Source organism: Triturus cristatus, chromosome 9 (genome assembly GCF_964204655.1).
Source record: "Triturus cristatus chromosome 9, aTriCri1.1, whole genome shotgun sequence".
Taxonomy (NCBI): domain Eukaryota; kingdom Metazoa; phylum Chordata; class Amphibia; order Caudata; family Salamandridae; genus Triturus; species Triturus cristatus.
The window spans coordinates 1155829234-1155857032 of record NC_140592.1 but is presented as its reverse complement, the minus strand read 5'-3'; the positions used below and the strand labels follow the sequence as shown (position 1 = coordinate 1155857032).

At 46.0% G+C, this 27799-nt stretch overlaps 1 protein-coding gene across 1 annotated transcript in view; it reads left to right on the top strand.

Moving 5' to 3' along the window:
• The window catches only part of CHP1 (calcineurin like EF-hand protein 1), a 223134-nt gene that overhangs the window by 118725 nt on the left and 76610 nt on the right, over positions 1–27799 (top strand). Inside the window, exon 3 of the mRNA XM_085627121.1 lies at positions 3923–4003. Coding sequence (XP_085483247.1) covers positions 3923–4003 — 81 coding nt within the window. The remainder of the gene's footprint in view (positions 1–3922; positions 4004–27799) is intronic.

Genomic DNA, 27799 nt, shown 5'->3' with positions numbered 1-27799 from the left:
CCGCTCTTCTGGCCCTTACTTTTGCCAGGAGGGTGAGCGAGATCCAGGCTTTCACGATCAAGAAACCTTTCTTGATGTTTAAGGACAATGCTATGATTTTAAGAACTAATCCCATGTTTATTCCTAAAGTGCCTTCTCGGTTTCACCTCAATGAGCCGGTTATACTCCGATCTTACTTTCCGCAACCTTCAACTCCTGCGGAACAGGCGCTGCATACACTTTATGTCAAACGCTGCCTTAAGTTTTATCTCCAGAGAACTAAGGACATTAGGAAAACTGATCAACTGTTTGTTGCTTTTGGCTAAGGCAGAGAAAGTACTGCTATAACAAAGGCCACTATTGCAAGATGGATTTCTGCCGCAATCCAATTCTGTCATACCAAGGCTAACAAACCTCTGAAGAGAATGGTAAACGCTCACTCTACTAGAGCGGTTGCAACTTCAACAGCCTTATTCGCAGGGGTGACGTTGGAAAAGATTTGCTGTGCTGCAACTTGGAGTACCTTGCATACTTTCAGGCAGCACTATTGCCTAGAATCCGCACAGGATGCCGATGCAGCAGTAGGCTAGGCAGTACTTTGCCATCTTTTTCATTAAGATAAGCCTCTTTCTAATCTTCAGGAAGAGACTTCTGTGTTTCTCTATGATAATTGCAGTTATTATACTTTGTAAGAATAAGTTTATATGCATATGCTAAGGAAATATGTACAGCATTTCTTTCTAAGGTATGCCTTTGGTTATGTTGTTATTGTTGGACAAGCGGCCTTCGAGAAGCTGAAGGCCGCCCTGTGCACCGCCCCTGTGCTCCAGGCCCCCGATTACAGTCGGGAATTCGTGGTACAGACCGACGCCTCCGACCACGGCATCGGAGCCGTCCTTTCTCAGTTAAACCCCGAAGGTCATGACCAGCCGGTGGCCTTCATCAGTCGACGTCTCCTGGCCCGAGAACAGCGCTGGAGCACCATCGAGAGGGAGGCCTTCGCAGTGGTGTGGGCCCTCAAAAAGCTCCGGCCCTATCTCTTCGGTACCCACTTCCGGGTACAAACCGACCATCGACCCCTGCAGTGGCTGATGCAGATGCGGGGGGAGAACCCAAAACTCTTGCGCTGGTCCATTTCCCTGCAGGGAATGGATTTCACTGTGGAGCACCGACCAGGCCAAGACCACGCCAACGCGGATGGCCTGTCCCGCTTTTTCCGCCTCGACGAAGAGAGTCCCCAAGGAGATGGGTGACTCTCCCCGCCTTCAGCTGGGGGGGACGCATGTTGGACAGGCCACACGAAGAGCTTGCTCCCTCCCCGCATGACAGGGCCCGAGCTCCGGCCCACCAGGCATAACCCACGAAAAGCACCTGTACCCCGTCTCCCGACGGATCTTCTGCCCTCGGACCTCTACTCATCACGGGGCCCAGCCCCACCGGCTCCCCCGGCCGGTTCAAGCCGCCATCTTGGGCCCTGCACCACGAGGCCGCGTGGCCTCGCCCCGACCCTAACCCCGGGCCTGGCCGGCCCCGACATCCCGGCACCACCATCCACCCGGGAGGTGAGCGGACCACTTGGCAGGTCAATGGGAGGACGAAGTGTCAAGAGCTCTTCCCCCGCCAGGTGCCGATCGCCTCCAGCTCCCCCACGCGCTGGCTCCACCCCCTGCTGGGTGTCTGGACACCTTCATCCCGGGCCCTCCGACCTCCAAGTGCGAGGGTCCGGACATCAAAGGGCGCCTGCCCTATAACTGGGGCAACTCCGGAGCAGGAAGGCAGTTGTATCCTGGAGTCGAGAGACACCGAGAGAACTCAGCCTTGACGGACTACTGGCGCTGCCGTAGCCCGCTCTTGTGAACCATCGTCCTGCCTGCTGGCGCTGCCGCGGCCTTCTACAACATCCATCCTCGTCGGGACCTGCTGGCGCTGCCGCGGCCCGTTGTAACGACCATCCTCACCGGGACCTGCTGGCGCTGCCGCGGACCGTACATCGACCATCTTTCCGGGACCTGCTGGTGCTACCGCGGACCGTGTACCGACCATCTCCACCGGGACCTGCTGGCGCTGCCGCGGCCCGTACCAACTAAACCACCAAGCTCGAGGATTGTGAGCTAGTCATCATCTCATCCAAACTACCTGACTGGTAGACAGACTGTCCCGCTACCCCTTACCCTGCTTTGAGAGACTTGAATCGAGGGGACCCCTGAGTCCAGACCTCCTTGTACCATTCAACCGTACCTTAAGAAGTGCTTATAAAGAACACTGAACCTTATCCGTGTGTGATATCTGTCTGTGGGGGGGAAGTTACTTGTCTGTACGATCGCTGGAGACGGCTCTCCCCGGAGACCTCTCCTCCTGACCCCGGCCGACCCTCCCGGTCTGTCTATCCTTTCTAACAGTTATCTTAAACTTTTTATCCTCTCGTCTATAGACATGTATATTTAGATGTTATTTATCAAATGGTTGGTTTCAGAAGTATTGTCTTCTACTTAGAATCTAAGATTTATTTTTTCATATGTACATGTCTCCCACCATCCGCAATGGACATTCTAAAAATTGGATGGTACTGCTTGCTATTCTGATTCCAGCATGTGAATCTATGAAAGATACCCCAATACTGGATAAGGAAATAAGTTACTTACCTGTAACTATGGTTATCCAGTATTGGTATCTTTCACAGATTCCCCGTAGAGGCAATTTCGGTTTCTATATCAGGACAGTCACGTCTCACTTGTGCTGGGAAAATCTGAGGGAAACTGTCTCTGCTGGGAAGGTTATAGAGGGTGCTAATAGCTGATTGGCCGCTTTCAGCTTTTGGTCCTTTTTTGAAAAGCATATAGATAGGTTATGATAGCATGGCTTAGGGCCATTGCAGCCTATGTCAGTTCTAGAATATTGCTGGTTTATTGGACCGTGGGACTCCCATTCCGACGACGGGGAATGATTCAGGCATGTGAATCTATGAAAGATACCAATACTGGATGACCATAGTTACAGGTAAGTAACTTATTTTCTTCATATAGTCAGTGGCCGGTCCTCATAATAGGTTATGTTGTGTGTGTCCGAGTCCCATCCACGACTTTGAGCAGTTAATGGCACGTGAAGATGTCTGTAGTGTAACTGAATGAGGGACTGCCATACCAGCAACCAAAGCATGGTCTTGTGGATTTATCTCCATGCCTGATCAAGTCATTCATTCTTTTTTTATTGGGGGACAGAAAGGAATTATCTAGGCCCTCTTCACCTCTTGTTCTGTAGTTTGTCCAGGTAGCCCCTCTAGTGCTTCTTCATTCAAGGTTATGTCAGAGGTAGATTGATCAAGACATCAACATATGACTTACATTTGGTATGCGCCCAATGTAAATCATATATGTTGATGCCTTGATTTCTCAAAGAGGCTATAAATAGATCGAGGTAAAGTGGAAGGTACAGTCTGAACTTTAGAGCTGATGCCATGGAGAAATAGTGATACAAAAATAATTGCACTCTTCCACTCCCATTATAGGCGATATTTGTAGGCTCTTTTCCCCCACATCCCAGTTTGGTGTGGCTGACATAGTCTAGCATGCACTCATACTGAAGAATTTGCAGCAAGATCCAGGGCACACTAGCATCCCAGACAAACCAGTTTCCTCTTTCCATCTGTCCAGTTTGCAGACTAGAGCCTTCACTTGACCCTCGACCTCTGCCTACTCATTCATTGCACTTCAGTGGCAGTTGTTCTCTTTCTGCCTCTGGGCATGTTGATCCAGACACTAATTGGATTTGTGCTTCGTCTCCTACCTGTATTTGTATAATTGTAATTCCTTCTGTTTATGATTAAAATGCCCCTTTGCCCGTAGGCCAGCTTCTTCCTCATAATAGAGTAAAAATGAAATACTCGCCTGGTTCTACAAACCATGTCTGATTTTGTTAAAGATCTTGTTCTGTGCTTTGTCTCCAGCCGTGAAGATTTCCAGCGGATTCCAGAGCTTGCAATTAACCCTCTAGGGGACCGTATTATCAACGCGTTCTTTTCAGAAGGGTGAGTTTCGAGTCATTGAATATAAAATATTTTACATCGCTGACGGCTTTTTTCCAGACTTAATAGATTGCATTGTGTACTGTTCGCCTTACTGGAAATACAGCTTTCAGAATGAATTCCATTGCACAATATCTCTTCATAGTCCTAAAAGGTAGTCAATTGTTCTTACAAGGCTAGTTGTCCATAGTTTCCACACCACATGACGGCCAATAATTCACCCCTCGAAATAAGGTTAGAAAAATAAGTTTTTCCATGCTGTGGCCACACAGCACTAGAAGCAGACTGAAGGTGGGGAATGTGAGGCCATTCTGTTGACTAGGAAGAGTTGTTCTCTTTTTTCTGCCAGGAAGGTGCTCATCCCATGTCCCTGGGGCAGCCCCTGCAAAGCTTAGTCTGTGGAAGGACACCATGTATTATTATATTTATGGGGTCAGATCATAGCTGTGAGGTCCCAGGAGAAGGAGGCAGGACACCACTAGGTAGTTTTTTCTTTTGGGGCTTCCATGTAGCTAAGGTGAGAGTGCCAGGAAACATTGGGTACACTAAACCTCCTTTGTCATCAAATGCACTGCGCGTTCATAGGAACTGATCAGGTTAATGAGACCGAGCTCTTGCATAATATGAAATTGTGGATGCATCTCTTAATTAGCGCTCATGCTAGACATACTAGGAATTGTGAATAGATCACCACCTACAACAGGGATATATCAACAGAGGGCTCCTAAGTGTTGCTCATGCAATTGCATAAGTGGGCTTCTATTTCAGCATGCTTGTAGTAAATGGTCTGCTTGGTTGGTATCTTGTGTCAATTTGAGACCTACAGTGACTGTGACGTTTTTGTCAGCTGAAGTACATACAAGGGCATTCCGTCTCTACTTGTACTACAGCCTCTTATCCTATCCTAGCCTGTACCTAAAACTCTAGTAGCTTGACGTTATTATTTCCTGTTACTTAAATTGGCCTTTAGTGTCTGGCTGCTTTGCTTGTTCCTGATTAGGCGCACAGAGGCAACATCCGTGAAATAAGTGCAGCCTAGGTCTGTGGTTTACCTTTACCGGACTGCTGACTCTACTAGCATGGATGGCTTCACTAACATCCCAATTCAGTTGCTGCTTGTGTAGTAGATGCCTTGTGCATTTCCCAGACAAGCAGCCAGAACTGCACCTATGATCTGCGGCTGCGTAGAAACACTATCCACTTTTGGTGAGCAGAATGTATGCACCGTGTGTTGGAAGGCTCCATTGAGCAGTGAGGGAGCCTTGGTCCTTGTTTGCTGGACAGTCCCCCCCCCTAATAAGGATTGCAGCAGTCAGCTAGGCTTGCAGTGTCTTTGAGGGCTTTGCAAGACCCTTGGCTTCCCTCCCCAAACAATGCTTCAGTACACTTCACACCCTCCCAATGTATGGTGCTACATTTTAACAATAGCATTTTTAAATCTAACAATAATTTACAAAATATCAATAATACCCTCATTTTTTGTTTTGACATTGTAAGGCTGCTTTATGTGGAACAAAATTGCAATTGCAAAAAGAGACATTCAAGTCGAAAGAACACAATACCTAGACCCACAAAAAGGGTATCCCTAAGAAATGTCAGTTGTATTTTATTCAGTTGTTTTCAAAGACAGGAAACACTTTATTCCACCACCCTTTGATTACAACCTCTGATACCTTCTTACACTTGTCCAAAGATTATAGGATGTCCTGTGTAAATGCTCCTGGGTTAAAGATTTCCCTTTTCAAGTAAGTGCAACATTATGGGAAGATATTATTTGGAGGGCAGATGAAGCCTCACATTTGCTCTGTAGAGTGTGACTGTTCTTGTTCTCTGTTAAATAGATATATTGAGGCTCTTTAGGAACCAATTTCCAAATGATTCGTTGTGAAACCCCCAGCATCAGCAACAGATACCTGCAATGCAAAAGTCTCCGTACACTGCCCCGTGACCCTCATGCTACTCTGTTCCATATATGTGTTAACCTCACATGCGATCTAGGCCTACTACAACTGGAATAGGATGCCATCTGGTGATGGCAAGACTCATGTGCAGTTCTCAAGCTCTCCGGACCAGTAGGTCAGGTATCAATGGCTGATGCTTCCTCAAATATTCATCCATGCCTTCACTATTTCTCCTTCAGGTGCTTTGAAATGTCTATCAAGCAGTCTCATTACTGTGGTAAAGATGCCACTGTTTCGACCGTTCAGAACTGTCACCTTTTGAATGAGTGAGGGCCTGATACCTTCGACTTGTGTCGTGTTTGCCCCACTGAACTTTGCAGTGTTTGTGTGAATGTCTTATGAAATAGCGATGTGGTAGTGTGAGCGCTCTATAAAAACAATAGGTAAAGTCATCTGGATCTTCCCTGCGCTACTCTGAAATGTGTGGAAGAGGGTATGACGGTCGCACCAAAATTCTGCAGCACAATTAATACGGGAACCCACATGGTACAATAGTGCAAGCTGAGAGGAAGCACTTAAAGAGAGTAGTGCTGGACGGTGCTAATGGACATCTGCACAGACGGTGCTCCTGTGTCCTGTCCTGATTGCAATAGATGTGTACACATCTGTGTACACCGTACAAACAGACCACTGTGCTGGCTCCGATACCAGGTGACAAACCTTGGTGAGGATTGAAAGAACGCACAGTGGATGTTAAGTATCTGAGGAGGCACACATAGTGATTAGACCCTCTTCTGGCATCACAGCGATCCGTTGAGTGGACTCCTTTCACAATGTTTTACTCTTTACATGCCATAAGGGAAGAACGTCCATTGAATTTAAAATCGATAAAGCCCATGCTCTTCACCATAATCTGAATCCATGGGATTTGTAGAGACTATTTTCAATGTTCCATTTATATTGAGTCACCACCAGAAGGGACTGTAGCTACATCACTTTATCTGAAACAGCCAACAAGACATTCCCTTTATGTCTACTTCCTAAACCATCTTGCCAACTTTTATTTTCTGAAGACCTGTCTGGAAATAAATTGCTGCCATGTCCACAGACTCCAAAAAATGTCCGAAACGTTACAAACCACTACTAAGGATAGTCCGTGGTGAAATAATACTAGATGGCCTGTATCTGGGTCTGAAAAAGAATATTTAGTTCTCCCATCCTTGTATGCACACCAGACAATCCGACATCCAATATTTCAGCACAGACACTTTGGGCAGCGGGGACGTCCACATGGAGAACTATACTAATGAGGAATTCCACCATCCGACACAAAAAAATTATAGTATAGTCCAACTTGAGACAATTGATTAAAACGTGTTGGCGAAATATACACAAAGTCTGAAAACAAGACTAAAGGAAACAATTAGAGTTTAAAAAGCAGTCATGAACAAATGGCTTTCTGTCTAAAGTTGATTAACCAGTGGTGAAAATAAGATGGCATCACTATGAAAGGGGTTGGAAATCGTCGCACCTTTTGGCATACCGACTGAAAGGAAGAGGACCACAGTTGTCGCAACTGGCAATATGTAACAAGAGAGCCCAAACTTTAACACTCTCAATTGAGATGGCGATGACTTTTGCATCCTTTTGCGAGAAATTCTACAGTTCAGAAGCCGAGAAAAGGGTAAGACTGGAAGAGAACTTATTATAACATTTAGGTTCCATCACTGTCACAAGAAGGTTGATTCCCTTAGAGAGAGAGAGATCACCCTGTTACAGATTCAGGAAGCCATATAAAAAAATTGACCACTTGTAAGTCTCAGTTTTAAAAATATTGGCCAAGATACTGGTGGCACAGTTATAAGTGACCCAGTCCCTTAGCCTTGACTCCCAAGTGGGTTTTGTCCCCAGAGGCTATTCTAGGAACCACTTGCGCGCATTGAGTCGCACACTCTGAATTGATAAAAACTTACCACATGAAACCTTTGCCTTGGAATTGGCTGTTGAAAAGGCATTTGACTGTACTGAATGATGCGTATATTTTTGGAATACGTAAGGGTAAATCATCCAAACTACATATACAATCTTAATTAGGTGGTCTTCGATTACTGCCAGTGAGAAGTTATTATCTGGCACAGCAACTCTTGCAATCGATATACTATTTACCACATACTGAAGCCCCCCAATTGTGTCCGATTTTAGAAAAACACACAGGTGGAAACAGGGAATTAGGTCTGCTCTACAACACAATCGTCTGACATGCACACACTAGCATCAAATAGCTAGCACTATGATGACAAACTGGAATCATGCGCACAGACTGTGCGCCAAGACTGCACAAGAGCAAGAATATGGAACAATTCTAAAATCTGTGTGGAAGGGAAAACAGTGTTTTAGAGGACATAAGAAGCAAAAAAAGGTAGTACTCAATGGCCAAATAATCAAAGATGACTGAATAAAATCCTCCCAAGTGCTTCAAGATGAACTTGGATCAGATGTAAAACACCAGTGGTAATGTAGACGAGTTGCACACTGCCTGCATCAGATTTGCTTTGTAAAAAACAATGATAATGTTGGAATCCCCACTGAAAAAATACCTGAAAGATCACACCCCTATAGTTTCCTCACATTTTGTGACCAAATAATTAAAAAGTCCTTTTCCACGCCCAAATGACAGAATATACAGTTAGAGTGGTGGCACCTTCTGGAGAGAGAATATTCCTCAGAAGATTGGTCATCACACAATAAATGTTTAAACCCGGCCAGGTTAAAATTCCTGTGTTCAAATGTACTGATCGATTGGTTTTGGACACCCATGAGATTCTGCACTGCACAGACGTGTTACTTTGGCTTTCTTTACTTAGTTGGCATTCCCTTGCTGGCGTGGACCTAGTCAATGGTTGTTTTCTTTCTGAGACCAAGGTTAGGGTACAGAGATGTGGCTATGTGCATCCATGTTCAATCCCTTTTATAACGAGAGTATTCAATGTAGTTCCCGGAAGACAGAATCCATGACCGTTGTTTGACTGTGTAAATTAGTTTCCTATATTTTCATTGTTTAAACCTATCTTTTGCGCATAATCTGCATGTTTGGTTTTTCTGGAACAGTTTAGTAACTCGGTCTGTTTATTTGGAGGCCCATAAATTTCAAGATGTTCCATTACATTTGTTGACTATTTTGTTTTATAAAATTGCTCATTCTGAAAATTCGTCAATCAATTCTTGCACAAAGCCCCTTATGTGAATATTTTTGCATTGATGCAGGAATAGTAAGGCGATGTATCACTGAATCTAGATTTTGAGAATCTGTTTTTTCTTTTGTGCCTGCTTAACAGTCCTAGTCTAGGGGATATCTAGCACCCAAAATCCTTCACTCCAAGCTGCTCAATGTTGTCTTGGGAGCTTTCTTCCACATTTCTTTTTAAAGCGGGCATCCAGGGTTAACGATCACCCCCTCGCAAGGAGACTGGTTGACTGCCCCTTGTGTTTTATTATTACTTTAGTGTCCGCACGACCTTTGCAAGAAGACCGTGCTGACCTTCAAGGCAAACCTGACGTTGTTTGTGTAGAAGTTCCCGAGGGTGTACCTGACTTCTTGGCACTGCTTAGTGGATGAGGCAGCTGAAGCATTACTGATGTACGCTATGTAGTCGATAACAGAATTATTACAAGGTGATTGGTTTTTATGTTTGGCTTTGAAGAATGACTGCATTAGTTGCTGGCCCTGCTTCTTACCGGGTGCCTGGAGTGGAGTTTATGCCTTATGACTATTTTGTTTTGCTTCAGTTTTCCATGGTGGGCCATTCATACTTTAGGTTATTGAATCGTCGTCTGTTATAGTCTTTTCGCCCGCTGCCGAGGGCTTTACCAGTTGTTTAACAACCAGTATAGCCCGAGGCAGAAGGTTCTATAAGGCTATTGGAACATTCTACCCACTGACTGTAGAATTTTCTAAATTAAACAGGGAGAAACAAAAAGACAAACATTGGAATGTTGGAGCTCCTGGCTATACCAGCCACTATAAGCCCGGAACTGCTCACTTGTCTTCAGTGGTGCTCTCAACATTCTAATGTTGGGTAGATAATCACCCCTACAGAGTCCACTCATTTCATGTTCATCACTCATAAGACGGGGCTTGGAGGTGAACCACCTCTCCGTAGGCAGCAGCAGTCTCTTAAGTTGTATTCTAAATTCTGATCCTGTAGGTTTTTCTCACTAGTACTATAGGACCTCAGCCACAACCTTAAAGAAAGTGGCTAATTTTAAACGTATCTCTAACTATATCTGGGCTGGAACCAAAGATTGTTCTCCCATTCCATGCTTGCATTTGAGACAGCCACCATTTAATTTCTAGTCTGGCCTTCTACAACAAAGGAACTCGTTACGAATAGGTCAATCCCTTGTATAGGTGGTGAGATATTGAGACGTTGAAGGGCCCTGTAAGGAAGCAGACCTAGAAAGATTGCCTATACGGATTAGGAATGTAGACCTTCCACTCCACAATACTTTATCCAGCGATCTGAGGCAAATTGTCAGAGTTCTTGTCTGATCTTCGCAGTCTACTTCGATGGCCTTTCTGGAATCTATTATAAAACCAGAAAGGTTGTGTGCTGCGCTTAAGAAAGAAGCACATTTTTCTCGCTTTGATGAACTCCAGGAGTCTTACTGTTTGGAGGTGTTCCTGAAGGTTTCTAGGACTTTGGTCCAAAAGGAGGATGTTGTCCAAGTTCACTACAAGACTAATATCTGGTGTCCGTAGGGTCTCCATGGCCAAATGCAATACCTTAGTGAAGCACGAATGGAAGACAGACTTATTTGTACGTTTGTTTTTGCCATATGAACTGAAGGAATCTCCAGTATGGGGAAAGAATGTGGACTGTGAGGTATGCATCCTATAAATCCAGTCCCCCTATCCAATAAAATGGCCTAAGGACTTCCATCAGAAGATGAATACCTTCCATTTTAAAGTGAAAATACACTAGATAACAGGCCGTTGACCCCGATCCCTTTTGTCTACCAAGAACAGATTGCAGATGAAACCTTTTGGATGAAGCACAGACCGGAAAATAGCTTCTTTTCTGAGAAGATTCTCCACCTCTTGTCTGATCAAGAGGGTTGTGGTGTGAAAAAATAAGGGGCAGAAGAAGTTGTCTTTGGAGGGGAGGTCCGCAGAACTCTATATGAAAACCTTGAACCCAGCATCTGACGTAATTGTTTCCCAGTTGTGAGCAAGCGGAGCAGGTCACCCCCTCCCAACTCTTAGTTGGGGAAAAAGAGAACATTTACCAGAGGTAGAGCCATGGTAATTTCTCCGAAATCCTCCTCTGACACCACAATGTCGTTGTGAGCCTTTTGAAGGGCAGAAACCGCCTAATCTTGCTGGATCTTGCCACTTTCTGCGACAAGAGTCTTATCCTCTTGCTGGGCCTCTTTCTGGGGATGAGGAGGGGGTGCAGCTGGTCAAGCACTTTCTACCACGACCAGCCCTGGCAAAATTCTTAGCGAAAATGCACTTCATCGAGATCTGAGCTTTTTCGAGGGAGTTGAAGGTAGCAACAACTTCCCTAACTCCTTAGCAAAGGGATCCCCATACAAACCCCTTTGAGCAATGGGGCCTGTTTCAGAGGATGACAGGTCACCAGTGGCGGCTGGTGACATTTGAAAGTGGTAGGGCGTAAAATGAGTGGTGGAGTGCACCGCCCCTGAGACAATTTCGAAAAAAGAGTGGGCACATGGTGCATTTTCAAGCCAATTTCCAATGTTCCACTTCATCTGGGAAAAAAGTTATACATGTGTCGGATGGCAAAGGTAAATTAAATGCATAATTATTTACTGCCTGAAAAAGCCAGCCCAAGAGTATAAAGCAAGCCACCCATATCCCAGACCTTGCTCCACAAGTCGCTGTGCAAACCATATCACAAATTTCCCACACCAACACCCTGTGGACTGTTATGTCAGCGTTTCTAGATTCATTTATTTGAAATGCGTTTATTTTTTTTTTTTTACTCGTGCACATACACTACAGGACTGAATATCTTGTTTGAAAATTCATGTTTTTTTTTCTTGTTATAATGCATGCAACATCTATTTCATTTTGAAATAGTATCACACTCCCACCTCGCCCATGGTTGGAGCTCTCATTGATATAGATTTACAACATTGCTATCATTTCTCTTCAACAGTCCAGTACATAGTCTCATCACTCCCCCGCCTTTCCACTTCATTCCCGTCATACACGTACACAAAAACATGGACAGTGGAGCAGGATAGTACAGCACAAGAGGAAGAGAGGCACTGACAAAGCGACAATGAGGACTGAACATGGACCAGGGTGCATGCATCGACACACAGACAGAGAGACACAGAACCTGTCTGACACATGGACAATGAGACACAGACCAGGGTGCATGGACACACATACAGAGACACAGACCCTGACAATTAGACAATGAGACGGAGACACAGGCCAGGGTGCATGGACACTCAATGAGGTATGAACATGGACAGGGACAAGGATGCATGGGTACACAGACAGGGAAATACAGAACCTGAGACATGGACGGTGACTTACATAGAAACTCTCCTGAGTGTCTGTGTACTTAGGGTAGAAGCACGCCTTTCATTTAGAAATCCTCCTCTGTTGCATGCTAGATAAGTGGCCAGCTTCACCACATGCATGTCACCCCTCACATGGTTCTTCAATTAAACAAATATGTCTTGCCTCTCAATCATTCATTGATGGGTGCGTGGGAGCAGGGCCTACCTCCAGAAACATTTCTATCTATAAGACTTGTTATTTTTCCGGAGCTAGGCCCTGCTGGCAGTGGCATGCATCTCTGGAAAGCATACACACTGCGTGCCAGCAGGGCCTAGCTTCAGAAACGTAACATTACTTGTAGATAGAAATGTTTCTGAAGCTAGGCCCTGCTGGCACGCAGCTTATATGCTTCTCAGAGGAAGTGCATGGCAGGGCCTAGCTCTACTTCAGAAGCATTTTTTACAGTCGCGGCCAGCATTACGGGCGGGTGGGGGAGGGGGTGTAATTTGAAATTGGGTCATCGCGCCGCGCGCGGGGGGAAGGGAGGCGGAAGGGGTTTAATGGGGAAAAAAATATAAAATAAAACTTACCGTCCCGCGCCATCTTCTGGATGGGTCCTGATGTCCGGTCCTGACTCCTGAGTTTTCGAATTCCAGACCCGCCGGCTGCAGCTCTCCTCGTGTCATCAGGTAAGGCAGCCTCCCTCCCTTCCCTCCTCCAATCACAACTGGTGAGGCGACTCTGAGAGCGCCCCACCTGGGCCATTTTCTCTATGTAGGCTGCAGCAGCCTACATAGAGAAAATGCGAGAGTGGGCGGTCCTGCTCGAAGGCAGGGAGGGAGTGGCCTGCCCACTGTTGCGCATACTGACTGTTTGGTCACCACCAGGGCTGACCAAACAGTCAGTATGCACAACAGTGGGCAGGCCACTCCCCCCCCCTGCCTTCGAGCAGGACCGCCCACCCCCAACCAGGCACTTCTGCTTTCTCGTAGTGCGAGAAGCAGAAACATAAATGGTAGTTATTACCATTTATGTTTCTGCCTTCTCGCACTGCGAGAAAGCAGTGGGGCGGCCCAAACGCCCCAATGGAGGAGCCGCCATTGCAGGTCACCCAACTTTGGGCCTACTTTACGAGTAAGGACCTGCTGCGTTCAGTTGGTAATGTACAATTATCATTTCCTAGAAAGATAATTGAGCTCTATGCCCACCCTGACCCAACTTGCAGGGAACTAAGGGATCCAGATTGTGATTGTTTAGTCTCTTTCGCCATGTCCAGGATCCTTGTGAGTGGAATTCAAACATCTGGTAATTTGTCCTGGCAAGATCGCTAAGAATGAAATATACCTTTCTTTGCTTACAGGACACATTTACCTAAGAAAGTGGCCTTTAGTTACTGGGGTCCTGGCCACTTTGCCCTTGGGGAGGGACGTGGACATTCTGCCCTAAGACTGGCACGGGCCTCCTTTTCCAAAGGTTTCCACAATCTGCCAGCAACATAAGCTGCTACTTTTTCAGAGGGAGATCATTCTGAGGAACAGGGATGTAATAAACCAACCAGATACAGCATGTCTGAAGTATGAGATTCCTTGTTTAAATCAGTGGAAGTTGACATCCCCCATCAGGCGATGAATGCTAAGGTCTGAATGGACACGTGTCACCATCCTAATCGCCATGAGAATTATCAACATCCAAGTGGTCAAGAGTAACTGAGGAAGATGGTGGGTGAATCACTGTGCCAGGGCTGTTGCCCGCTGCAGAAGGAATCCAGGTATCCAATGGGGAAAGAGACTATAACAAGAATACCCGCTTTAAACGGTCAAAGACGTATGTATCCACACCCTGCACATGTTTACGTTTGCTCCCCACCTTGGAAAGACAGCAAGATGTCCTGACTGGTGGGTAGGGGGGGTGGCGGGTCCATCAGGAGAAGGGTTTCCAGGTAACAATAAGCCAGCTGTAATAGTTTGTGCTCCAATCGCACAATAGCTGAGGCAACCGCCTGACGGATTGACGCATCCACTGCTGACAAATTTCATCCTTCAATCGAAAATAGGGAGGCACTGTGTCCTCCTCCAAATAATGTGCCTCGGAGTGTTACATAGCGGGCACTGAGGGTAATATTTCTTTAATAGGGGCAGTTAACTGCAGTATGGCACTGGAATAGGAGCCAAATGCTCAGTTATGGGCTTTGCCCTAGGACAAGAAACGCCCTTTTTAGGTCTTGCCTGAGCCAGCGCGCATGCGTTGCTCTGCAACGCTTATTATAAGGACTTCCATCTCGCACATCCTTTCCTCCTGTTTTTTTTTTCTAGCCACGCGTTTGATTGGCCATTTGGGTAAGGCTTCCACAAAAGTAAGCACACACGTGGCCAAAGGCTCGGGTATGTCCCGCCTTCTCTTTAAATGTCTCCTCCCATGGCCTAGGGGTCTCAGGAGTGCGCACAGGATGCCAGCTGCATTCCGGGTGTCTCAGGTTACACGTGCGGCGCCACGCCGTGCTTTTGCTTGTTATTTACTATCAGACAACCTTGGGATCACTCTTGTAATGTACAACACTATAATTCAACAGCAGTGTAAAAGCGCTGCTAATCTACGACATGGCGATTTAGCAGCAGTATAAACGGGTTGATGAGGATCATTTTAAAGGCAAACTGGCTGGTAGCGAAGACCCCACTTTGAAGTAGGTTTTTTTTCTTTCAGCAGATTTTAAGGCAGCGCCTAGAAGAATCCGCTACTTCCAAAATTAAGATGCGTGAAAGGTAAAGATGGCATCTATGCGACACCACTCTCCCTGAAAAGGTTCCCAGTATCTCATTACCTGATCAGTGCAGCCGACGCGCCCCCTTTCAGAGCAGGAGAACTCATGGGAAGATGAAAGCACTATATAAGTAAATATAAACGCGCAGTGTTCTCTTTTGTTCGCAAGCAAAAAAATTTGTTTTGGGTACACATTCCTTTTTAATTTCTCCGTTTTATTAGCAAGATGCATCAAGTGGTAAAGAAAGGAGCATCTGTTGATAATAAAATGCGCCTTAAGTTTCAACAGGAGCCGAGTTAAGTCTACCGGTGGATAACGCGGCGTCAGCGGAGTTTCCTTTATTGTCTTCTGAGGACACTACGCCCGCACAAAGTCAGCTCGTAATAGCCCTCGATAATTGTATTTCAGTCAGGGTAGGAGCAGGGGCAGAGGTGGAGAAGAGGACACCCCCCGATATTTGTAATACTGCCGACGCCTGTGAGTAATCCCCCGTTTATCACTGAGCAGCAAAAACGGGTCTAACTGGGGTATAAAGGAGGTCTGGTGACATCGGAGGTTTAGAATTCTACCAGACCAAGCAAGAGAGACAAACCAGCATTTGCAATGCAATAGGTCTCGCAATTGCGAGAGTTTGAGCTTTTGGCATTGTAAATGACAATGCTTTTTAGTTATGTGTTGGTTTTTAAAACCATAAATAAAAGGCATTATCATTTACAATGCTCAACGCCCTACAGGGTCAGTATTGACAGGACACGGTTACCGGGGCAGCAGTGCACTATAAGTCCAAACTAACTGGATGTCCTTCTAAAGTGTCATCACCGCCGATCCGATGTCATCCTTCCTTGCTGTCCACTGCTCCTCTTTATTTGCGTGACTTGCGCCAACATCAGTTTTCACACTGTTTTGATTGCGCCTATCCGATAATCTCAGAATCTTCCACACGGTAGCCCAACACCCGGCGCAGTCAAAACACTTTAACAAAGCACCTTTAGAAAAGGGTTTTATTTTACAAAATGCAAGGACTCTCTCTTTTAGAATAAGGCTTGGGGTTTTATTATTTCACAATGCTCTCAAAGCTTTCCCAGATGCCAAACGCAAAAGATTAAAATATACCAAGAGATATATATGTTTATATGCAAACAATAATCTAAATGCATGAATAATACTGATTAATAAACAAGCAGCAGATAATCTGAGATAAGACTCAAGCAAATATACTGGACGTCCTGCAAGAGATCAGAGATGTATAGATATATATATATATATATATACACACACACATCAGATGATTACTTTGGATGTGCACCTCCACTCACTCACACATCACAAAGAAAACACCTCAAATGATCAAAGCCACTGGCCAAACATCACAATGGCAATAACCAAAACTCAATACATCACCTGGTGCAAAACTCTGCATCTCAGACTGGGGAAGTAAACAGCAGTGATTGAGAGCCTTAGCAACCAGGGTCCACGCTCCGAGATAGACGCGTCTGTCCTCGCTTGGATTCCAAACTCCTGGTCTCCAAGTCCACAACCCTCCGCTTTAAACGCACTAGAAGGTTCGAGAAAGACCTCCCTCTGGGCCAGAGGAATCTTACCAGAACTGGCCAGGTTCCAGGCAAGCATTCCCACGGCAGGAAGGAGCTCTCACGTCCTCTTCTTCAAATCTCGCATGTTCCAGCCTCTATCTTGATGAAGCTCACAAAGCCTTTCAGTATACATAAACAATCCCTCACCAAAACAGAAAGACCTTGAACGTGAATAACCCACGCAACTTGCAAGCGCTGCTGTGCATGCAGAAAAGCTGAAGCAAGGCAAAGCCAGGGAAAAAGGATGACATGAGTCCATGTCAAAGCCAATAGTAAGCACTTCATAATTCTCATTAATGTACAACACAATGCACAACTGTGCACAACTGAGATTCACACACTTCATCTCTCAATGTACAACACTGAGCACATGTGTGCATCACTGCCCACAACACTGCACTTCAAGACCAAAAAGTACATTTCCCAACTCTCTCTCTCTCTCTCTTTCATGCTTTCAAATTCACATCCCACACGCTCTGCTCTTGGCAAGGCTATTCCACTCCGTGACCGCTCCCACTGAAAGACAGCAAGGTTACAAGAAAGAAGTGAAGCAGGCATATGCAGGACCGTCTCGTACATCCAGGCTAGGATGAAATAACACATTAAAGTCAGTTAAAATAATGGTAGTCAAAGGTCTGTGAAATGAGCGCCAAAGATTTTGGTATCAGTACCTTCCTCCTGCATTACCCAACGAACCTAGCGGGCTATCGTCAGGCAGGACACCGACTTGTATGGCTCCCCTAATGCAATGAGCAATTAGTTTTTGCTCGGAAGGCAGACCTCCATCGTCAGTTCTTAATATGCTTTAAGGCATTGTACCAGGCACAGTTATGGGGTGTCTGGGAACGCTGGATAGGAAATTGAGTAAAGGACTTGGTTCTTCTACTCACCATGAAAGTCACCCCTTCCGGGGGAAACAAAATCTGCCTGAGCTGTCCAGGGCTTTTATGTCCGAAACCTACCTGCAAGATACCAGGCACAATAACCTAGCCAGTTGTCTGAAAGCTCCTTCCTGGACAAGAACCTGTTTGGTTGCCAAAATAAGAAAAGGTTAAGCACCAAATTGATGTCCCAAAAGGCCGAGAAGCAGGGTCCTGGGGGAAGCGAAAGGTGAATCCCTCCTAGCAGTCCACACACACGGGTGTCCCATCAATGGGGGCATGGCCCGCTGAAATAGCAGAGTGGAAAGCATTGATAGAACAATATGCCATCCCCCTCCTCCGCCAAATTGGCCAGGAAATTAAGAACTTGCACTACATCGGAGTCCACGGGATCAACCTTGCGTCGCAAACAAAGAACCAACCTTGTCCAGAATGAGCGTTCTCTTTGTAGTACTGTCTGCCCATGCCCTGAAGAGTAATGACACAGCGTGTCCCGAAAGGCCTGGCAGCGACTAACTTTGCCTGAAATCCGCCACCCAAGCCATAAGGTTGTGCGCCCCTTCTTTTACCAAGGGGTGTGGGCATAGGTCCGGGCTCAGAAGATTGTGAGAAAACTGGGGGAGTAGGATTGAAAATCCCAGGAAAGTCCCAGAAGAACTGGAAACCACACTTGAGACCTCCAGATGGGGTTGATCATCACCAAGTCCGCTAGTTGCCTGCGCACTTGAGCTGACGCCTGGGTGATCATGGAAAAAGGGGGAAACTTATGACCCTGCTCTCAAATCCAATCCTTGAGAAACGCTTCCATCACCGCCGCCTTTCGATCCGTTTCATGGTAACTGGTGGTTGAGGCTGTAGGCAAAAAGATCGATGGAGCAAGAGCCCCATCTGTCCATCAAATAGGCGAATACCTGGCAATCCAACTTCCAGAGACTGGAATACCGGAGGTGGCGAGAGTGCCAGTCTGCCACCTGATTCGATTCACCCGAAAGGTATTCTCCTGTAACCGATACCCGATTCTCCAGGAAAAAATCCCAAAAGCTCTTTGCCAGGTCCGCCAGGGCCCCAGATTTTGTCCCGCCCAGGTGGTTGATATATCGGACCGCTAAAATATTGTCCATCTTTAGAAGGACTGAACCCTGTCTTTTGTCCAGACTAACGACTCTGCCAGGAGTTCTAAACAGTTTATATGCAACGTCTGTTCTTGTGTATATCGGCTTCCTCCTGTGGATAATTTCCCACACTTGGCTCCCTAACCGAAATGGCTGGCGTTGAATTGGATCACCAAGTCATGGGTGGAACTAAAAATTGATCTGCCATTCCAAGCCTCCATGTGGGTTAGTCAACACCTCATTCTCAGGTCGTACCGTTAACCGACGAGGCCAGAGAAGAGATGTTGGGCCTCTCCTGAGGTGGTGGGCCTTGAGACACTGCAGTGCTTGGTAATGCAGAGGGCCCAGAAGGATTGCCTGAATCGAAGACTAGAGGAGGCTTGGCCAAGGTTTGGCGAAGCTCATGCCTTATTTTCACCATCTTCTGAGATGGAAGGCTTAGGGAGGAAGAGAGGGAATCTGCGAAGAAAATCTGACCAGGTCGCTCGTTGGACCGGGGTAAGAAGCTATTTCTTCTCGTTGATGACAAAACCTAGGCCCTGCAACAGGTTCATCACTGTCTGAAGCTTAAGGCGTAACTGCTGGGGACATAGGGCTAGGAAGAACATATCGTCAAGGTAGATAATCATCCGAATGCCCTGCGCTCTCAGGAACTCCACCACAGACCTGAGAACCTTGGTGAAACACCAGAGGGCCGACAATAGCCCATAGGGAAGGGTAGTGAACTCAAATACTTGTTTGCACCTCTTGAACTGCAGGAACCGGCGATTAGGGGCAAACAATGGAATTGTGAGGTAGGTGTCCTTCAAATCTAGCCTGACCATCCAATCCATGGGAATGGAGGACATCCCTATGCAGGTGAATGCCATCCATCTGAAGTGGCGCTAAACCTACCACTCCTTGAGTTCCATCAGATTGATCACCGGTCCCCGACCCCCCCCATCGGTCTTGTTGCCCAAAAAGAGATTGCTTAAGAACTCTGAGCGGTGTTCCTCTTCTATACAAACAGACCCTTTTTTGAGGAGGGCAGCCACCTCCTCATCGATGAGGCTTGCATCTCGACTGGAGAAAGAGATGGGCCGGTGCCTACTCTTTGAAGAGGGTGGCCATGAAACTCTACATGAAACCCCTGTATTGTCTGTAACACCAAGCATCTTTGGTGATATCTGCCCCGGATGAAAAAAGTGAGGCAAGCACCCCCCACCCCATCCTGTATCTGCGGTAAAACACTCACCGTTGCCAGGGGAATCGCTGGCTTGCCCTCTGTAGCCTCCACGACCACAGAACTTCTTTCCTCTCGTCGGGTAAAATGTGTTGAAACATGAGTAACTTTGACACTGTCCACGCCCGGAGCCTTGTCCCCCTGTGGGGGGGTTTTGGGTAAGAGGGTCCCCCCCACCCCCGGAAAACCCAGAGGTGAACACACTCCTGATAATGGACTGTGTCTTACCTAGCAATGTGAATGTCGCCACAAACTTACTGAGTTCTTCGACAAAAGGGTACCTGAATAGGCCCCTTGCGCCACCACTCCGGCACCGAGGAGGCATGGTCTCCCAACTTTGGATCAACCTTAATTAGTACGGAGCGGCGGCACTCTGTGGATAACGCACAGTTCGCATTTCCAATGAAGATGATGGCGGGGATATGAGGGAACCTGAGGACTTGGCCTCCTCGGCCATATCGAGAATTTTGGTGAGGGGCCCGACAGCATCGAGGAGTTTGTCTGGACAAGACCTGTCAATACCCTTTTTGGGGTCCTTGACAAAGTGTGCCAAGAAAGTGGCCAACTTAGGGTCAATATTGGGTGTCAGGGCTACTTTCTCTTCTAAGGCCTGCAACATATTTTGCTCCCTTGTCGACTGGAACCCAATCTGCTGAATGGGGATGGGCGATATTGTCCTGATCCAGCATGTCTGAGACATCCGTTTTAGGTGGGGGGTTGTCAGGGGCCGGTATCCTGGGTCTAGAGGGGCCTGCTTCCTCATCCGAAACCCCTGTGGAATCCCTTTTGGCCTGCTGGTCCGGGTGTCCTGGGGAGAACGGTCGGATGTAGTTGCTTGGGTTTATGGAATAGTCTCTTTAGGGGGAGCCCGTGTTAGGACAGGCCTGCTGGTCCGGGTGTCCTGGGGAGAACGGTCGGATGGAGTTGCTGGGGTTTATGGAATAGTCTCTTTAGGGGGAGCCCGTGTTAGGAATTTTTTGCGCACTCCCTTGCAATCTGTTCTGACAGGCGCTGCTCTAGGGGCCCCCATAGCCTCACCTACGGCCCTGTAGATTGAGTCAACTGCCTGGTAAAAATCCTCATCCTATTGGAGGTATGCTAGAGAGTCCTCCTCCACATACTGGTTCTCAGGGGATTGCAGAGTTGGTTAGTGCTGCGCTAAATTGGTATGTTGCCAAACTAAGCGGGGGGCCCTTGGAAGGGCAGTGACAGACCGTCACCAGGCTGGGGCGCCTGGTGAGCAGTACATGCTAAGCGTGTAAATCTTTGGCTGGGAGGGATCCCACATACAACCCAGACTAAGTGGGTGGGCCAAAGGCTCACAGTTTAGTGGGATAAGCAAAAGGGACACACCAAAGACCGCCGTGAGATATATATATATATATACGCGCTCACTCCTCGTCTATTACAGACTTCGGAAAGCACTCAGCGGGAAACCTCTGCAATCTTTAAATCCTTTATTTCATAGCGATCACGGAAAGTATGAAGAACATGACGCGTTTCGGCTATGCCTTAGTCAAATGTTTTCATTGAGCGCGCCAAAAAGCAGCATATTTTAAAGTGCGTTACGTGAATCACATGACATGATGAGGCATAAAAATCAACAGAGGACAATACCCTTACAGTATACGGCGCCATATTGGAGTGTGGTTTTAAAACACTCGAATACACATTTAGGATAATTACAAGGCATCACACATTCAACGCCTTCACCTTACATTTTCAATAAATTTCCTCATATTAAAAGAAACATATGAAACCATACCGCCGTGTATCGGCTTTACCGGTGCCTAAACTGAAATTTCTGTGATTACGCCGTGAATCGGCTACAGCTTCATCATCATTCTATATCATTTCAACAGTCTACTGATTCACAAAATGCAACAAAAATAAATATACAAAGAATTGATTAAAATAAAGCGCATTGCTGACATCATTCATTACCAAAAATTACCGAAAATTTCCAAAAACATTTCCAAAAAACAGCACTTGGAAAGCTCCACTCCATGTTTAATCCCCAAGATGAACTGCCAATTCTTCCCCTACATTCATGCCAAAGGGGTTCTTAGTTCCCAGGTCAATAATGTATCGCGATTCTAACCTGCGGAGTTGTCTAATTCTATCGCCACCCCTTATACTCATTGGAACATGATCCAACCCATAATAACGTAACAGCTCCCTGTTACTGTTATGTTTCTCAGAGTAATGTCTCGCAACGGGATAGGTGACATCCCCCTTGGCTATAGCCCGCATGTGCTCCAAAATTCGTATCTTAACACAATGAATAGTGCTACCAATGTAGCGTAAGCCACAGGGGCATTTCAAGCAATATACCACATAATTGGTATTGCATGTGAGAAACTTGTTAATGGGCCTTGGTTTCTTTAAGCCAGTTACCAAATAAGTGAATGTCCTCTTACTTCCCACACAGGCCTTGTATTTTCCACAAGGGAAAAAGCCCCTAAGGTCCCTTAGGGTTCCAGCTGTGTTTGGTTTGGTAAATAGATGACTCTGTACCAGACTATCCCTTAATGATCTGGCTTTCCTGAAGGTTATCAGGGGGGCAGAAGGAATATCTGAGCCTATGATGTTGTCTGTTTTTAGAATATGCCAATTCTTTCTCAAGATCTTTCTTAATTCATTAGCATCACTTGAGAAAGTAGTCACCATCCTGAATTTATTTTCTCCTGTCTCATTTCTTTTTCCCTTCTTTTTTCCGTTGTTTAATAGAGTATCTCTTGACATATTCCTAACCCTATGAAGGGTTACGTCTAAGTATTCTTTATTGTACCCTCTAACAACGAATCTGCTAGCACTCTCTTGAGCCGCTTTTTCAAAATCCTCCTCCCTAGTACTGTTACGTTTTAGTCGCAGAAATTCCCCATAGGGGATATTTCTGACCAACCCAGGGAGATGATTACTTGCGGCATGCAATGTCGAATTGCCGGCCGTCGGTTTACGGTACAGGGACACAAACAGTTGGTTATTATCCACTCTGCTTTTAAGATCTAAACAATTTACTGTTTCAGAGCTATCTTCCCCACTGAATTCCATATTCACAACATTCTTGTTTAGGTTGTTAATAAAGTTGGTAGCAGATTCGAAAGACCCATCCCAAATTATACATAGGTCGTCGATATATCGATACCATGAGATTACCTTACTCATATCTATTTCTCCGGGCACTTTGGACACCTGCTCCTCCCACCAGCCCATGAACAAGTTCGCGTAACTGGGGGCAAAGCAGGTGCCCATCGCAGTACCTGACCTCTGGTGGTAAAACTCCTCACCAAAAACAAAAATGTTGTTATTCAAACAGAATTCCGTAAATTGGAGAATCATTTTGTTGTGTTCTGTAAATTTCAATGGCTTTTTTTTCAAAAAATGAGCTACAGCTTCCAAACCATGTTCATGCCTTATCCTGGTGTATATATACTGGTGATGTCTAACACAATAAGTTTGTATCCAGGATCCCATTGCTGTTTTTCAATATGCATCAAAAAATCCTGGTCTTTGATGTACGCAGGTAAGGTCTTCACTAATGGAAAAAGGAATGAGTCAATAAAAATTGATAAATGTTCTGTTAACCCACCATGGGAGGAAACAATAGGTCTCCCCGGAGGGTTATCCCTATTCTTGTGAATCTTGGGGATATGATAAAAAGTAGGCACCACTGGATTGAGACATCAAAGAAACAAATACTCTTCCATACTCAGCATAGATTTATCAAGCCACGATTTAATCATATCATGATATCTTTTAATGCTGTCCATATACACATCTTTGGGGATTTTTTGATAACTTTCCTCAGCCGACAGTTGTCTAAGAGCTTCTGTCCTATAATTCTCCCTGGTTTGTAAGACCACGTTCCCACCTTTGTCCGAGGGTTTACAGATTACCGTATAGTCCCTTCCCAGACTAACAATGGCCTCTCGTTGTTCTTTAGTTACATTTTGTTTGTTACTGGAACGTGTAAGTCTTTCTCTCAGGGCTAAAAGATCTTTATTCACAGCCTCCGCAAACACATCAATAGCGTCCGTGGGTAGCTGTGGAAGGAACTTCCCCAGTAACCGTGTCCTGTCAATACGGACCCTGTAGGGCGTCGAGGAATGACCAGCAATACAAATCCCAGCAGGAGTACAAATGTGGAATTCTGGCTCAAGGGGCGTCTGCCGGGGAGCAGAGGGACAAGGCTCTGCTGCACTCTGGCTTCAACAGCACGCGTCTGCCCAAATCGAGTCAGACGCGTGATATGGAGCAGCAGCGGGAGCCAGACATTACTCAGTCATGCATTGGGAGGTGCTCACCGCGTCAAGTCAATGGGAAAGTGTAGTTTGGTAAGGAACGCAAAAGCGGTCCTGTCACGGCTTCAAGGAGATCTGTAAAGAAAACCAGATGAATCACCCTTGGCGCAAGAAAACCGAGCAATATATCATAAACAAACTGCCTAAAATCGACATGAACTGGGGTGGAAAAGGAACAAGCATTGGCATGGCCAATAGGTCTTGCCTTTGGGACCTTATAAGTGTTTAGCCATGGAACACTTGATATTGTTGCGCCGAGGATATTATGTTGGATAACTAAACACTTATAAGGTCCCGAAGGCGAGACCTTTTGGATATCCCAAAGCTTGTTTATAGCGCTACTCATAGTTCACTCAAAGTCAGGTCTGTGATATGCATGATACACGTTCTTTGCAGCAGACACATAAACCCTCCGCGATACTTTACGATGAGCTAAAACTGCCAATAGACAAAATTCCTTTCACCTGTAGTAACATTAATCAGTTATCTTGACATTTTTATAGGTGCCTGAAAACTGCTTGATGCACAAGTAAGTTCAGGAACTTTTAAACCAAAAGTTATTTGTAAACACAGCGCCCCCCCACCAAAGTCAATGCTAGGTGTTGCTGCACCGGTCACACCGCCTGGTAAACCCCCACAGAGAGAGGACATCTCAGCAACTCCACTGGCAGCATCTTTTAGAGTGGAATTACTTAAAACTATTGGAAACAAAGCACAAGCATACATACAAGTTTACACGAACCGGAAACCCACTGTGCATTTTCGAGTGGTCGCGGAACTTCTACGCCATCCATACAACATGTGTTAATCTTACCCGCTGTTACACCGCTCACTACTCAACAGCCTGCACATATGGACCGCCTAACCCTAAAATTACACCTTTCACCTGAAAATAAAATTCACTCTTTGGTTTACTTAGATTGCAGAAATGTGATATTATACATATGTCCACACACATTTGTGCTTTGTTTTCACCCCGAAACAGAGATTTACAGCCTCCAAGGTCCTTCAAATATTAAACACCCCCCCACCCCCCCATAATGTACACAACGCCACAGTGCACACCCCTGCGTACACAGGGACACGAGACGTGGTACATGGTCACAGTGGTTTACACACAGCCGGCAGCATCTGCAAGCTGTATCTAAAAACCGCCTTGTGTGGTAATTTACTGTGCGCATGGGGTCAGGAGAGGGGCAGTGCAGGCCAACGAAAAACACTGGACAAAATCTTTAGAAAAAAAGGCACGCGAGTGGTGCGCGTGTGCCACAGCGAGCCATGTGTTTTGAATTATCGTGCCCGTGTCTGGGCATGATAATTCAAAACATATGGCGCCCGAAGGGGCTTTCAGAAGCTCACCACACGCGGGTAACTGCAAGCAATAGGCCACGCTCGTGCATGTGTGGCCTATTGCTTACGGTTACCCTCGTGTGGTGAGCTTCAGAAAGCCCCTGACAATAAGTCCTGCAGGGAAGCGCATGCACGCTGCTAGGCGAGACCTAAAAACTACCTAACTGGCTGCCCAGCAGGAGGAGTGGGACAGCAAGGAAGAACCCTGTCGAATCGGCTGTGGACACTGTAGAAGGACTTAAGATTTGTTTTGTGTTTTTTTCCCCTATTTTTTATGGGAAAAGTAGTTTTTGCGTGTTTTGATGGCTGCTGTGATTTTTGAAATATGAATAAAAGCGAAGGAAGAATTAGCATAATCCTCGCCTCCGATCCTGACATAGAATCCTCATCTCCGGTCCCGACATAGCAATTGGTCCCACTTCTTGTTAAACTAAGAGGGAACCTGGAAGGTAAAACATCTGTTTTCTGCGTTGTTGAGTTTTCACAAGAACCTTTGACCACAGCTAAAGGGGTGATGCACTTCCTACCCTGGTCCCACAGTTTCAGGCGTCCACTGGGGCGCTCCTCAACAGAAGCAAGTCTGATTCTTCCTCAGTTTTCAAAAGAAAGTCATCCTCTAATCCCCTCTTTCTGCCTCAAAAACAGAGCTGTCAGATCCCCTTCTTTTATGTCTGAAATCGTTCATATTAAACTTTTCTGAGCCTCTTACTTGCAGATATGGACTCCTGTGATTGCTGCACACAGTGTACGCAAGCAGTGTATTTTTCCACAATAAGACAGTTGATCGCTGGCACTGGCTAGAGACGAGCATTGGCAAAGCCAAAAGGTCTTTCCTTCTGGACCTATTGGCTTTCCCAGTGGTTTTTGGCGATGCTCTACAGCATCGGCGAAAAGCATTTTTTGCTGATATCCAACATTGGGTAAAATTAAAAATGAAAGACAAATAAAAGGTGCAATGATGCAGGTGCATTTTTTTTATTTACCAATCCAAATTGATCATTAAATGTTTTTAGTTTTTTTTTTAATGAAATTTGAGTTGCATGAACACTTTTTTGTAAGGCGGAGAGGCCACAGTAATTTCGAAAGAACTGTGGGGGAAAAAGCATCGGGGAGTGGACAACGGAGCGCAGGATATAATAAAATAAAAGCTGGGTTAGAGGGAAGAAAGGAACATCAGCACAAGGGATACAACAAAGAACGGGGGTGGGTGGGGGGAGGGATGATAATTTGCCTGGGGGAATAACCACACAAGGAGAGAACTTGAAAACAAATGCCCTCTTATAGAGTGTTTGATTAAAAAGAACAAGCACCGGCAAAGCCAATAGGTCTCTCCTTTGGAACCTACTAGCTTTGCCAAAGCTTTTGGCAGTGCTAAACCGTATTGGTATAAAGCAATGCGTTTTGCTGGTGTATTTAGTTAGGGAGAAAAAAAAAGACAATGACACTACTGCTGTTGGCAGTTAAATCATTTTGTAGGTGACATGCTGTCAATCTAAATCAGTCCTAAATGCGCTTGAGCACTTTTCTGGAGAGCCAGCAGCAGTGTGCTCCCTGGCCTTCCCAGAAAAATATATTTAAATAAAGAACCGTGAATGGGGGTGCAACGGAGAAGTGGATGGGGGAGCCATTTGGGGGTGGGGTAAAGAAATAGGTAATTAGTGAGGGCATGAGGTAGAGAGAGCAACCTTGGTGGGAAGAGAAGCCCACATTGGAGACAGCAACATGGGGGTAAGGGAAGAAGCACACAAGGGGTTTAGGAGGAAGCACACGAGGGAGACAGCAACAAGTACTGCAGGGGAGAAGTAAGTACCTGGGAGAGAGCAAGACACCACAAGAATGAGATAACCCAGAGCATGGGGGTGGGTATTTTGGGATGGGGGGAATTGGGAGAAACACAAGAGTGAGTGCCTAAACAAATAGAAAAAAGTAGTTTCCTAGACGTGAACAGTGAAACGACACAAGTCAGCCAAAAGGATGGTAAAGAGGCTGTGCTCCAAGGGAGGGACAAACCCAAGATGGACAAGGAAATCCATAAAGGTGAAGGAAGCAAACGAGACTGGCATGAGAGCCAACCAATGGTAAGCAATGTACAGGCTCTAAGCTCCTGTAAGTTCTTGGTAAGCCCACAATAAGTAATTCAC